Genomic DNA, 15,656 nt, shown 5'->3' with positions numbered 1-15,656 from the left:
TATATAGTGTATAGTGTAGGATACAGTATAGTCTGATTGGTATGAATTAGATTTGGAACGCTCTAATTGAAAGAAAATACTGGCGAAGTAAGAAATTTTCGAGAAATGAATTCTGCGTTTATTTTTGATCGCGGGTAATCTGATTGGTTCGTAGACCGACTGATATAGCTTTGAAACTGTCTGATAGAAAGATGTTGTTTCTTTATCTTCGTTCTTCTTTCTTTCTTGATTTAATCTTCTGTGTTTATTCTCGATCGTGTGTAATCTGGTTGGGTAGACGATTCATTTTGGTTTCGAACTCTTGTTTGAAGAGAGTAAAATGCTGGAGGATTCGTTGACCTCTGCTAGTCACGCTGTTGTTTGCCTTAACGAAGACGCCTCGCAGGTCTGGCACGAGAAAAGGTGCGTCATAGAATCTTCCTTTCACGACGAATTTTTGGTGTTCCGCGAATAAGTTTAGAAGGTGCGTAGGAAGTCGTATAGATTCGTTGGTTTGTTCAGAAATTTCAGTATCTTGGTTCTTCGTTCTCTACCTATTCTGTTCTTCCTTGGAATAATTTCCTCTTGTACCACGTATATCATAATAATTATTATCATGCTAATTTTCACTCCAATGTATCACAAATTAAATTTAATTCAACGATGTAACTGACGGTACGAGCGATTGATAAATATTCAAGAACATGTCGAACAACAAATTAATTCATATATTTATAACAGATAATTATATAAGAAAAAGGATTCGCAAACTTAGCGCGCCGCAAGACAAAATTCAAAGAGGATTTTCTTAAATGCATTTTTAAAGTAAACGGGATAAGAAACAGATAAGAAAGACACGGTAGTTTCTTAAAAAAAAAAAAAAAAAAAAAACGATCTAAGAAACAAAGATAAAAAGAAAATCTTGTAAAGGTATACAACGATTGACGCTAACGAAAGCACGAAAGGAAAGATTCGAAAAGAAGATGAAATCAAGTTTCTCCGGATCCAAGAATGATTCGACGATTGTATGGTGTCCCATTCGAGGCGGAGGCCGAACCCTCGAAAAATCTAAACGAATTCCAATAGCTTATCGGTCTAGGGTGATGTGTATATCATTCTGGGACGGCCACTCCTCGACACAGAGAAGCCTGAAAAGATTTTTACTGTCACCTGGCCGCAGGTTTTTAACCTCACAATAGTATACCTGTCGCTTAAAAGTGAAACTCTGTAGGACGAAAGCCCGTTATTTGCGTGGCGTTGCTCGACAATGGGAAGACCGCCGTTTAAGCGGCTCCCCTAAGAATCTTATGGGCCCCCGGACATTACGGAGACCAAATCCCTGCTGGAATTATTACGCTTAATCTGGTTCGTGAACGAGGTGATACAATTTACGGCAATGGAGTGGAATTTGCGTCGTTGCGTTGGTAACTCAACACGTGCAATTTCTTTTATTTACTTTTTATTGTTGTCGTAACAGAAGCACGTAATTATAATTAAGATAAGAAATTAAGATAACGTTTAAGAATGTGGAACTTCGTTTTTATTTTTTGTTGGCGTAACAGAGGTATGCAATTATAATTAAGATAAGGAATTAATTTAGTATTTAAGAGGCTGCGTTGATAGGTCTGCGAGTAATACTTGAAAAAAAATTGTCTTTTTTTTTTGTTGCTGCGATAACAGTCTAAAAGTATAGAAATATCTTGTTAAATAAGTCTTCATACATATCCCTTCGATCATCACAATAAACGTCAATCAATTTTCCCATTTATGTCGAAGGGTATAAATAATTACGCTTGCTTCTTTTTTCGCGCATGACTGAGTCAGTTACAATGATTTATGGCTTTTGTCCAGCTCATAAAAATTAGATAAAAATGAACGGACGCTTGGTAAAATCGATTAAAATATTAAACAACTTTTGTCAAAGCTATTCTACGTAAACCTCGTCGACAGTAAAACTATACCTACATCGACCTAAACGAATGGGAAAAAAATTAACTACCTAATGTTCAAAGTGACCAATCCTTAATTTCTAAAAAAGATTAATTTTTGCCAAACCCATCTGCATATTTTCACTAAGAAAAAAAAAATAAAACAAGAAAAGACAGTAAATCTAAATAGTTTTAGCGTCCTAACTTAAATAAAATTTAGTCAAACCCCATTTTCTAAATTTTTACCAGAAATTTCATCGAGAAGTGAGGCGAATCTCCATTTGCATGGAAAATTTTCCGTTTTCGCTTTGCGATCGAACAGTGAGAACGGTTGCGAGATTTTCCATCCTGGCCAGAATCTTCGTCGAATACCGACATTCTTTCGCGAAGGCGAGCGGTACGTCGTCGTCCATTCGTGCGAGCATAACCACTCATGGTTGGAGTCTCGAACCAAGCCGTGTCTCGAACCACGGGCAAAGAAGGAAGAAGAGGAGAAGGAGGAGGAAGACGATTTTGCTGTGTACGATGACTCGCCGGATTTCGCGTATACCTGATACTTGGGTCGAAGGGAACGCACACTCACCGATCGTGCTATTCATTATCCAAGTAACCGGCAGAGATTACTTAATAGAATCCGCCAGACTCCCAACTTGGACTTTTTATTCGATTTTTTTCCACGCAGTGTCGGAAAGGGGGAATAGAAAATCTTTTTGTTGCTTCTTCTCGTCCTGTTGATTTTTTAAGATATATTCTTCTTTTCTTTCTTTTTTTTTTTTTTTTTAGAGGGAATGGGAAAAGATTGTGTTTAACCCTTTCACTGCTTTTGAAGCTTAATGCGTGTCGACGGTGATGCTCAATGTGCCGTATTATACAAGATCTTTTTTATTCTCTTTACTCGTTTTCGTTGGTATGTTGAATACTTTGTGTTGAGCGTACTATGTTTCATTTACCACCAATACAGAAACATGGTGATTTTTCAAAATGCCTAATTTTCCAATGTTCGGATTAGCAAACTTTCCGATTGTCAAATACTCTGCTATACAAACTTTCCACTTTTTCAATTTTTGAACTTACCCATTTCTCAGATACCTGAATCTTCAATCTGCCCGGCTCTCAAATTCTCTGATCTTTCAATTAAGGAACGCATGATATTTATTCCTGCTGTATGCATTCAATATCGGTGGTTACACGCAGTTGAAGGTTCAACGGAGAATTTATTTTCGGAGACGTTATTTTCGACAGAAATTGATATATATTACGCTTTTAGCGATACCGCGTTAATTTTAGCGAATTTTAAAAAGACTAAACGAGGCAGAATTTCCCCATAAACCGATTCGTAGGAATAATACAGAAGATTTAGTGCTCTGTCGGCTCGTATTCGGAACCGGAGCTAGTGGTGAGACTTATTATAATAAGGACGACTCGACGTCGAATAAAATATACAACCAATGAAATCAGCAATGACGAGAATCGTTCCAAAAGGATTACAGGAGCAACTGATTACTTTTCCTCTAGTAAAAAGCGTTGCTCTAACCGTTCTGAGTAGTGTATAATGGGAACGGAATAATGGTAGCAAGAAATGTTAGCGAGAGTTGTTTGGAGATATCAATCAAAGATAATGGCGGTAGGAGAATTTTTGTTTTCCTCTCCAGCTACCAGCAACGCGAACTACAGATATTGTGAAAAAAAAATGATTTATTGCTCTGTACACTCTGGTCGGATGTTCGGTATACGCGCTAATTACATGAATAGTATCGCAGTGTCCGAGTGTCAACGATATTTCTTGCTTCTTATTCTTAAATTGTGATTGATGATGCTGCAATGATAATAAACGTTCGATGAACGGAATCACCAGACGAATGCGATTGCGAAACCCTTCGAAGCGATCGATGATTTTCCGCCGACTGTTTAAGGCTGGCTGTTGGTTAAGAAATCTTGAATGAATGAATTTTTAAGGTTTAGAATTTACGGGGTGTCTCGGTTACTGGGATGGAAAGATTTTTAACTTCCCAACGAACTTTCGACCGTTCGAATTTTAAAGATATTTCGGATCCAAAAATATTGAATCTGCAACGATTGAAATTAATCCAAATTGACACATTATGAAAATTAAATTGTCAAATATTCGAAATCTGAAATATTTTGATTTTCAAGTACACAGATTTTCCTTCCAAAAATTCGAATAACCAAATTCTCAGATATTCAAATATGAAAAACATTCGGTTTGTCCTATTTGCAAAACTCCAACTTCCAAATTTTCAAATTCAAATAATCTCAGTCATTTTCCAAGCCCATAAATTCTCAACTCTCCGCTTACCCACATATCTCGAAGCTTGTTAATACAAAATTTCCAATTCTACGACTGGCGGTTGGAAAAAAGAACGTGTGTAATTCAACGGCCATAAACCGAGCCGAAAAAGATTTGCATAAAGCGTAAGTGAAATAGCGAGCATGTTTACCGTGGGGAAAAAAGGGGAATAAACGATGGAGATATAGTGATACGATCGTCGACAAGCGTTTCTAGCAATTCCATTTAGCTTGGTTCGCCTGCGGCCACGTTCACGATGCCCGATACGCCAACGGGAAACTAAAAAAAATAAACAACGCATAGTGAACAATCGCACACAGTATTTCCATGATTACCGTGACTGGAAATAGCGACAGAAAGTCGCCGGGCGTAAATACATGAATATAATTAATAACAGTAATTTATTTCGGATCATAGTTGCGCCACTTTCGTTATTCAACGAAACTTAACACCGCAGTTGAACGCGCACGGATCCACATTCTTCGCGACTAATAAACAATTATAAACAATTATAAGAGCCATTCAGAGTGGCTACAGAACAGCCCTAACGTTGTACAATGATTTTCCACCGCAATATAAACCGCTAATTGAACGTTCACGAGAGTCAAAAATGTATTTTAATGGGAGCTGCTTGGAAAGATCGCGACTGACAGACCGCGACGATAACGTATTTTTATTTTAGAAGTTTATGTGTTTTATGGCGCATGCAATTAAAGCGTACCACGGACTAATGTAATCGGAAATATTTATATCAAGTGGTATGCTGCGCTAATAGGAACGAAAGGGATAGAAGGAGATACGAAAGGAGAATTGAAGTTGTATCGCGTGAATTTACAAAATCACGTTCCCGGAAGCTTCAATTCGCAAATGCGCAAATTCATAAGCATTGAAATTTACCAACTCTCGAGTCTGACCTTCCAAATGCCCAAGAATCGCCGGAAATGCCTAAAAATTTTGCAAAATTCCAAATTCTCCACGCAACTTATTGCAAACGTACCCGACGCAAGTCAACCCAAAGGAAAAAGATTCGGCGTAGCCAAAACCCAAGAAGAGGGCGAGAAATACAATAAAAAAAAAAAAAAAAAGAATGGAGAGCGAGTCGAAATCGAGGGAATGGAAGGAAAGAACGGGAAGAAATAACCGCGACGGGGCCGCAATAACAGAAACTCTGACAGGTGTTCCGCGAGCGGACGAAGCTGGATGCCCGGACAGAAGAGAAGAGAGGAGCGGCCCGATATAACAAGGATTCAACGGCGTATCGCAAAAACCTTTGGACGATCGTGTACATCGTCTTGCGGAGGGGGATGCTGCGTGGAACGACGAGGCAAGAGAGAAAGAGACGAGCGCGGGCAACAATGAAGGTTCTCCGGTGAGCTAGGACGCGTATACGCGCGCAACCGCTTGGAAGAGCGAAAGAAAGGCCCTTAACGATTCCACGTATCTTCGAGCTGGCGGCGCAGCTGCGTATTCCAACGACGTGATCGGCAATAAGCGAGCGCGCGCGACCCGCAAGAAGAAATCGACGAGGACGCGAGAGCAGCGGTCGCGCATCCGCTCGACCGACAGACGAGCCAAGGAGTATCGTCCGACCTGGAACAGTCTCTCACGGCCAGCAGGCCAATTAACTGTTATTATCAGCCGGTTCTTGCGTGTAAACAGAGGCTAGTCCCTGTTAGAAGGTGGTTAGAAGAGGCAACTCCATTCGAACCCGCTACCGCCCCTTTTTCCTATTATTATCAAAGGAATCGATGCAGGGGAGCGGGATGAATCGCAAGAAGGCAAGGTTTTAGGCAAATGTTTATTTCGGGACAGTGATCAGGTCGGGCGATGACTGGAAATTTGTCACTTTTCGATGTTACGTGATCCGGCCTACGATTCGAGCAATTTTGACCTCGGGTTGGAAATTGTTTCTCCAACGTGATCGAAACGTGTCAAAATTCGAGAAGTTCCCATTTCAGGGTGGTTAATTGTATTTGACGACGAGTGGCAATTTGTAACTTTTTGGTGTAATGTGATTGGCAGTTAGGATACGGGAAATTTTAACCGCGCGGTGTTAATTGGGTCAGAAAATAGTTTACAATTTTTCTGTATAATATGACTGAGTTGAAGGTACGAAAAATTTGATGGGATGGTAATCCCAGTAATCGGAAAGGTTCAGCGACGAGTGGAAGTTTGAAATTTTTGCGCGTAATGAGGTCGGAGACTAAAGTACAGTGGAAGATTTAGAATTTAGCGAACGAGGTTATACTTAGCTTAGAAAGTTTGGAGAAATTTTGATTTTCCGGTGATAATTAGGCTGAGTGATAAATTCAAATCGGCAAACTGTTTTTGCTTGTAGCGGATAGCGATAAGTTAGTTTTTCTGCGCCCTTCCGTTTTAGGAAGCTAGTTTGTAGTTTCGATAGCTTACGCTACGTTGGTTTTATTTGCGACAGAGACGTAATGATATCGATAGATATTTTTCTAACCAACTTCGATTCAGTCTATTCCATGCTCGCGTTGCGGATCATTGGTCTCTAACCATCGCTTTTTATTCGATCAGCTGACCGGATCAATGTCCACTCCCGGCAGTTTATACATGTTTTACGACGACTGCTTTTTCTCCCACGGAAATGTAGTAACCACGGAAAATGGAAAAATCAGCGCGAGAAACCAAACTTCTCGAACGTTCCGATCCAATCCGATCCAATTGGAATCCTATCTTCGCCGCGTGACTTGCTACCGCACGATGAGAATGAAGTTGTAAACCACGCTGCTTCTATCCAGTCTCTTTTGCCCGCAGAACCTGATAACCTGAATTATCCTTCATTCTTAATCGCTATCCACGTCGATATCCAAACGAAGTCATCTGTAATTATTCGCTCGCAACGAACTCACGCAGCATCGAAGCACGATTCGATGGTCATTCGAAATCAATTAGGTATAGAATTAACCAAGAGAAAGAAGAAACAGAATGAACGCTCTAAGCCAACTTACCCAACACGACAAAGACTGTTCGTAGACCATCCGAGAGTTAGATTCGAAAACCGTTCGAAATCAATTTGGGTGTTAAATTTAAGAAGGAAAAATAAAAACGAGACAGTACGAAACCATTAAAGATCGCTGGTTCCAAACGAACCTACGCAACAACGAGGAACGTTCGATGGCTATACCGGACAAAAATTTTACGGCTGTTCACTGAAATCAATTACGGAATTAACTAAGTAGAGAAAAAGGGAAAAAAGAAAGAAATTAACGAGGAATGAAAAAAGATAGGAAGAATCAGAAAGTCAGGGCACAAGCAGGTACAAGGCCAATTACCGTCTAATAACTCTCAGCACGCCTCTGAAGTACTATCACGATGCCCGTGGTTACGTAATCTTCTACCTTGACAGCGATACTAGATTGAATCTATGGTACAAGGCCGTCGTTCGACACCCGGTCGTGTACGAGTTATTCAATAAATAATCCCGAGATAACATCCAGCAGGAGCTCTGGGAAACCGTAAAACGCGTATTCGTGAGCAGGATAAATAACGAATATTTCCTTTCTAACGATCCTCTTCCCTTTCATCCATCGATGTCATTTTCGAGTTGGCGCGTGTAGAGCGTCGTAAAAACTAATAGATTCGGTCGCAGGACTGCATGTGAATGAACGCGCTCGGACGACCGAGATAAATTTTCCTGGCGATCGGCGATTAGATTTCGAATGAAGTTGGTATACGCTTTCATCGACCAGTGCTCTTAACGTCATGTCATGACCGCGGGAGGCTTCGCAATCGAGCTGATTGATATTCGTCAAACATCGGCCACCCTTCCTATCTGTTATCACGAGTGTTACCGTTCGCACACTCGTTTGGGAGAGCCAGTGAAACTGGAGGGTGTTTCGAGTATAAAGTGAACTGGGCTTTGAGCCTTCGCACCTGCTCGAGCGATGCCTTTGGCGGATTAAATCAATCGAGGATTAATTCTTCGCACTCTGACAAGTATTTCATAAGATTGACCATGGTTATACCATGGTGGTATATTCTCGTGGAGGCAGTTTTTGGAATCGTAAAGTTTGTTTCGGATAGGAATAAGTTGCAGTTAATTCTCTGAACACGTCTCGGTGGAGGTTTCTGAAGTGAGAAATTTTACTCCGAAAAGGAGAAGATTGTGATCGTGAATTGGAAGATGGCTTTACAAGCTGTGAAGTTTTTGAACGATATTGGGCAAAACTATGGTAAAGGTAAATTACCGACAGATCTCTGTATATTGAAAGGCGTTTAACGCGATTAATCAGGATGTCCAACGCATTTCATAATACAAAAAATTAAGCTAGAAATTCTGATCGATGATATCGAAACTTTTTCGAAACTTCTCGCAGTACGAAAGATTAAACGATTTATTACGGCAACAGAAGAAAAAAAAAAGGAGCGTATCTAATATATTACATACATTCTGAAAAAAGTTTTTGAATAAGTTCAGCCTTAACAACTTGGAATGTCATTAATCAACCCGTTAGACACGAAACAAACTGTACCGGGTATTCCCAGAAAAAAAAATAACTTATCATGTTGTCTGACCGATACTCGAGGCGACGACGGTGACTTGCCGCCAGTGAAACTCGAATATTAAACAGATGACTCACGATATTGTTAATTATGTTAATGGGCGGTGCACGATCGTAAATGACATTGCACGCTCGTTCGTCCGAGGACTCCTCGAGAGATGTGAAGAAGGGAGAGAGAGAAGGTTCGCGGTAATTCGGCCTGATTCCATTGGAAAGCGCCATAAACCGCCATAAACCGACGACACGTGGGAAATTCCAAACGACGTCGTTAGCGTGATGGGACACACTTATTCACGAGACGGCGGCAACTTTCTGAGCTTAAGTCCCTCTTTTATTATGTCTTTCTTTCCACTCCTTTTTTAGCCACTTTTTTAAATGACGGAATTAGTCGTGGTATGAGCAGAAGCATTTTGCATCCTCTCTTTGTGCGAGCATGTTTAGTCGTGTAATCAGATGAAGGAGATGCACTCGTGATAATTTTTCCATCTCGAGTTTTTATTATTTCAAATTTATTCAAGAATATTATCGCGTTTTGTTCAGAGAGAACGTTTATCGAATAACGTGGCAGGATAGAATCACGCGTATATTAATACCGGCGACGTTATCTGTTCGTACGAATGTTCCGATTACGAGAATATTATGTAGAAATATTCGTCTTGTACTTCACGTGTCCATTTTAAGAATCACACGTGCTAACTTTGAAGATCATTAATATCTCTGTAATGTAATGTAAATTTGTGTTTATCATAGTTTAGATAATGGACAACACATGATCATACAAGATACGTTTTGGTTTCATCTTTGGTTAATTTCATAATTTAAACTATTTTTATAAACGTTCCTCATGCTGTTGAATATACAGTCGTGATGCTCGTATCGTCAAAAAATTCCACCAATACTTTTTGATTCCTCATATATCATTTTGTTCGGACAAAGGCATACTATCTGTCAAAATATTTTCAGCTTTCTCGAAACTATCAACGAATCGTGCAGCTTTTGAAAAGACCAATTCCAGGAATTCGAACAACGAACCTAACACTTCACGCTCCCTTCGACCAGAAAATCCTTGAAGCGAACTTGTTCACCGATCGATCATAGTCACTTGACAATCTCAAACCAGTGGACCACGAATCAAGGAAATCGCAAGAGCGCGATCGTTCGGTTCAGAGATTTTTCGCGATGGAGCCGCTTTCGAATCGCGATCCCTCGGCGCGATTAAGTACCCGGCTTAATATTAGCCAACTTTAGATTCGTCTCGGAAATGAAAGTAACGCGGCGAGTTCTTCCCTGAATTTCGCGACGAAAAAGGATCACTTACGCGATGACTCCGTTAGAAAGTCGAGTGGACGTCGTGGTACTTTGATCTTTGCTGGCGCGATAAAAAATATTGGCCGATCGACGCGTTACCAGACACCTAGGGGATTAATTATTATTCGACTCGACTTCGGCTGGACTGGTCTCTATGGAGCGATTAACCAGCAGGATTTTTATTGCCGGTCGATTAGCATTCGAAAATGTTAAACTGTCGTTACGACATAAAGTACCGCGATGTAAATTTCCGTGACTAAAACCGGCGAACCGTGCCTCGATAAAATAATAATTTTGTGGAAGCCACGCGACTATCGATAATTGGCAAACGTTCGCGTAATTGAGAAGCTCGACTGGATCTCGGATTTAGAGATCCATGGATCGTTACAGGGGCTATCGTGAAATTTCATCCCTTACGAATTTCTTCATCCCATATTATCGTCTCGTAATCGCACATTACAATTTAATTTTACTCGCAACCATTGGGAATAATAATTTTTCATTTAGTCGCGAAATAATAATAAAATAATCACTCTGACATTCTTTGTTCAACACAGAATGATGATACAATATCGAACTGTATTTGTTAGAATTTATTGATGTTTAAAGCAAAGAGGAAAGACACCGAGAAAAGATACTGAGATGAAATTTCATTCATCGATGTGACTTTTCTTGATGATGGCTTTTATCATGATTGCGCTGGAGATTATTTTAGTGCTAAATTAATAAATTACGAGTGATTGTACGTTTATGTAAAATTTAAAGGTACAGTGATATACAGAAAGAGTATCTACAGTAAAGTACTCGTTATAATAACTAAGAGAATGAAATAAATCTGACAACGATTCCTACAGGAATACGAATTTCTTACAGGCATCTGACCTACTGATTATTGAAAATTCTAACGAGAGATATCTCGTGATAGTACTTTATTTATTTTGATTCAGAGGTCTATCGATACACACAAGCCTACATACGCAACGTTATATAACTAGTTATTTATATAAGCTTCTAATCTCGCACCATGCATGTTGGCTTCGTGTATCCTACTTCAAAGCTTTCACGAACGCTGTCCTTACCTTTCCTGTCACTTGTCGACAAAGGATTAGTTCCATTTTCGATTCTCCATGGAACCTGTGATTCTCTGTAGAGTATTCGGGCTATACCCTCGTCAAGAAATCTGCCTTGAAAATTTGCGACTGAGTATTGAAACCCTAAGCTGAATAGGGGTTGACGATTCATCTTTTATTCTCGATAACATCCTTGAACTCGACCAGCGTTCTTTTAGCCTTTTGTATCGTAGAACGAGGTTTCGAAGAAAAACTTAATTTATGAATTTTTAATTGGAATCTTGATTACGTCGTATTTATAAAGAAAAAATATGGTTGAAGATTTTCGAGAGTCAGAGATGTTAACTGAGTTTTAACTTTAATTTTTATCGGAAATGTTAGAACACGACGAATGTCGGAGTTTCGATCAAACACGAAGAAAGTAATAATTTAGAGTTGTGTAAAACAAAAGGTATATCGATAAGAGAGTTTCTGTCAGAGAAGAGAAATCTGCCGATCAATCTGTGTGAAAACTTCCTCGCAGTGTTCAGAACTTTTCTAATCGCTTATGGTAATCGTACTCGCGCTCGCTAATGGTAGAGCCTTGACAGAAGGAGAGGTTTAGTAGCAAATAAAAAGGCAAGTACCATAATTGAACTCGTCGTCTTGTCTAGTTTCTTTGAATATTCCTATTACGACTACTAAGAGGTAACTCTAGGAGAGTAGCTATCATCACGTTCGCCAGCGGTTGAGGTTAGCAAAAAACTGAGGAGAACGTTTAATAAAGTTGCCATTCTGTTTGGCTTGCTCGTGTATCTATTCGAAACCAACGAACGGTGACAAAATATTGTACACTTCGATGTACAGGCAACAATTATCACCATACAGATTAAAAAAATATTCTAAAAAAGTTTATGTAAACAGAGTTCTATCGCAGATATAATAATTCGCCGCTACAAACGATAACTTTCCCTAACTTTTTATTATCGCAATAACATTTTCTTCGAAATTCTAAAATTTTCAAATGTCCAAATTCTTATACTTCCACGTTTTTAAATGTCCAAACTTTTGGCTACCAACGTTTTTAAACATCCAAACTCGTAAGCGCGCAAATTTCCGAAAGCCCAAACGTCTACATTCCCGAATTGTCCAATACTTTCCACTTCTCAAATGCCCAAATTTACAAACGTCTAAATTTGAAAGCGCTCAAATTTCTAAGTTTCGAAATTTTCCCGAGCTTCCCCAAATTCGTCGGCTTAATCCAATGAAAGGCACTGGTTTATGGAAATCTTTGCTATCGTAGGTGCAGGAGGGGCCAGTGTCCCCGGCGTCCTCCTCGCTGAGCAACCAGAATCAAAACGAGAGCGAGCAACAGGTGTTGCTGGCCACGATGCAGCCAGTGAACGTCCTAGACCTGCACGAACCAGCGACGGTTCACTCTCTGCATCCAAAATACCATCATCACCATCACCGTCACCACCATCATCATCACCATCATCACCACCAACAGCAACAACATATCCAAACTGATCCGGACGACGTTCAGCAACGAGCGACGGACGACGCCGATGGCCGAGTGACGCCTGGCACCGACGCAGCGGCCGCCAACACGACGCTGAGCGTCGGTGAGCACAAGATGATCGATTTAATTTACAACGACGGTCAAAAAACCGTCATGTACACGCACGACAAGGAGATCATCTACGAGAACGAAGCGGATCGCGTTCAAGTGGTCGAGTATCCACCACCGCCACCATCACCGCCATCTCCGTCGCCACCCTCGGCAGTCACAAGAGCTGGATTATTGCCACCCACGTGTGTTACACCTAGATCTGGGTCGGCCACGACCGCGTTACATCTGCATCATTATCCTCAACTGCAGTTGCAACACGAGGATGATCTTCCACCCAGTGTTCGCCATGCTGTAAACGCAACGGTTCCAAATTGTGCGGCGGCCACTACTACGACTACCGTGTTGGTTCTGTCGGAATTGGTCGCTGCTGATCCTGCGGCTGGAGCTGCTGCTGCTCAACAACTCACTCTTACTGCCGCTGCCGCTGCTGCTTCCCTCCGTGCAGGGTAAGTGTTTAATGATTTTTGTTACTGACACCAGTGCGGATCTTTATGTAAATAAATATCAGTAAATTTGTTTTATGGATACAATTTAAAGGATGAAACTTAGCGAAGCCTTCATACCGCTCTAAACATTTTTTAACAATACTATTTATGTTCTCGTGGGTATAGTCGAAAGAATGAAATTTAATTAGCGATTCCCTTAGTTGGTTAAATGTTATAATGGATACTATGCATAGGACGGTTTATATATTTTTGGCACGTTATGTGCATACTATACGTTTGCATACTGCATCGCTAAAGTTTCTGTAAATGCATAAAAATTCGCAGCTCTTAGGTGGTGAAGGAGATTTTGGTTGTTAGGAAAACAAATCGAAACCTTGCGTGTTTTCTGAGAAAATACAAAGATTAAGATGATGTGGCGGAATATGGAAATGTAAGTACTTTCAAGTATTTTTAGCAAAGTGGAAATCACGTTCTATCGAAGAATTTAGATATATTCTTAGTCGATGAAGATTCACGCTGTCTCATTATGATAATCGATGACATTCGTTTTACATTTGTTTGTTATGTCGTATCGCGTCTGTTGTATCAAAAAACGTTGTCACATTATACGAATCTGTGCCAGATCGAAGTCGAAGGCTGCATTAAGTAAAATGTCATCGAATAAAGTTTATTCCAAAAATACGCAAGAAACCGCGAAAGCGTTGATCCATTTTAAATAACGTTACAGATATTAATTAACATTGGCATACGCGGTAATGTTGCAAAATCTTAAGAAACAAAAATTCCCTCGCCCGCTTAAAGTAACGAGCTTCGTCGTCGCAGAAAACGGAACGAATCGTACGTGTAGAATTTAACGAGATGGAAAAATGAAATTCCGCGGCGGAACGAGTCACGGCGTGGCGAGGAATCGCGTACGAGCATTTCGAGGCGGCTCTATATCGAGCAAGTAACGTATCGTTGCACGGTGTCGCGCCTTAATAAGCCGTAAAGTAGCGAGGAAAGTGTCTGCACGTGGACAGTAGCCTGTTCACCGGCATGGAAAAATCGAATAGCTCTGTTGTGTGCGCGCGAGAGAGCGTGAGCACGTTGAAACGGCGAACGTTATCGGCCTCGTGTATCAGCGTCGACAATTAACAATTATTGCGCACACCTACCCGCGAGCACGGTCGCGGATAAGTCACGTTGCTGCGTAGAATTTATTATTAGGACGCCGTGTTGCTCGCGCCCGCGTGCCTATACAGCGTCACGCAGACGCAGTGTGCCCTGCAAGGACGTTCGCCATTGCCGATCGGTCGTTCTGCTTGTCAGTTTGGCCTTATTGCAATTATTTGATCGTATTTTACATCGGTTCTATGAAAGTATTGGACAATTTTTTAGAAACATGATTATTATGAACATATCGCATGCGTTGCACGAAACATTTTGAAGTTTCATTGGCGACGAACGAAAATTAATTTAAGAAGGTAGAATCTCAGTGGAATATTGTTTTGCTTATCAAGTATTGCAAAAAACATTGTATTTTGGATATCTTATATGTTTCCTCGCGTTGTATGCGTTTTATGCAATTTTGCTCATACGAATTTTCTATAAATGCGTACAAACTCGCAGTCTAGTAATGAGAATCTATCGTCACGACCATGATGATAAAGTTTGAAGCAGGATCCGAAAATATACACAGGGGGTACGAGATATTTAGTGGAAGTCGATTTATTGAATGCAAGAAAGCAAAGACGCAACAGTTGCGTCAGTAGTATCAGACGTAATCAGACAATTAAAGCGGCGCTACATACGCTTCAGTAGTATTGTAGCCGGACAACTGAAACGGCGGCGCAACTTTAAAGTATCAAGGAATAGCATAGTGTATAGAAGTAGGGAAAAAATAATTTATTTATTAGTTTGATAAGATACAACATGTACCAGGGTAATGGATATTTTTAGGAGACAAGAACCATGGTTTCAAAAGGCAATAGTTTATCATAGTAATATGAACGGTACAATTTTTAAACAATTTCAAATGTAGTATTTTCTGGACTGTACCATAAATTCCTGCTGTTTTATATTCATTATATATAAATAGAGGAAGCAGAGGAAATACATGTTACAACTTAACGAACGAAAGAAAATATCGTTCATTCTTCATTCCAAAAAAGCATCGTTCGTTATGTTTCTTTCTTGGTCTTATCAATTTATTCGCTTTATTTTTACGATTATAAATTTTCAATTTTTAATTATAATTAAATTTTTATATTTACATTTATGCTTGTAAATTATTTGTCCGACTATTGAATAAGCTACTAAACACGGGAAATTATAAATTATCGCTATCGGTTCGTCGATCGTTCGTTAATTATTATCATACTGTTCTGTCGATAGACAGAAAACGTCGTTTATTTTCGCTTGACGTATTTCTAACGAGCAACGTATTCGATGAGAAAATTGCCCACCAATTTCCACTATGCTGCACCTGAATCATACG

General features: G+C 40.0%; 2 protein-coding genes across 5 annotated transcripts in view; one reads left to right on the top strand and one right to left on the bottom strand.

The window, feature by feature from the left end:
* LOC122567858 (protein grainyhead) overlaps positions 1-15,656 on the top strand; it is a 159,750-nt gene that overhangs the window by 6,235 nt on the left and 137,859 nt on the right. For all 4 annotated transcript variants that reach the window (XM_043726968.1, XM_043726969.1, XM_043726967.1 and 1 more), the window contains exon 3: positions 12,405-13,180. In XM_043726968.1, the coding sequence (XP_043582903.1) occupies positions 12,405-13,180 (776 nt within the window). The remainder of the gene's footprint in view (positions 1-12,404; positions 13,181-15,656) is intronic.
* Positions 1-15,656, bottom strand: part of LOC122567859 (zinc finger protein 467) — a 263,949-nt gene that overhangs the window by 121,829 nt on the left and 126,464 nt on the right. The gene's annotated exons all lie outside the window — the stretch shown is intronic.

This window comes from Bombus pyrosoma, linkage group LG5 (genome assembly GCF_014825855.1).
Source record: "Bombus pyrosoma isolate SC7728 linkage group LG5, ASM1482585v1, whole genome shotgun sequence".
In the NCBI taxonomy this organism is placed as follows: Eukaryota; Metazoa; Arthropoda; class Insecta; order Hymenoptera; family Apidae; genus Bombus; species Bombus pyrosoma.
This window is presented reverse-complemented; position numbering and strand designations above follow the sequence as displayed.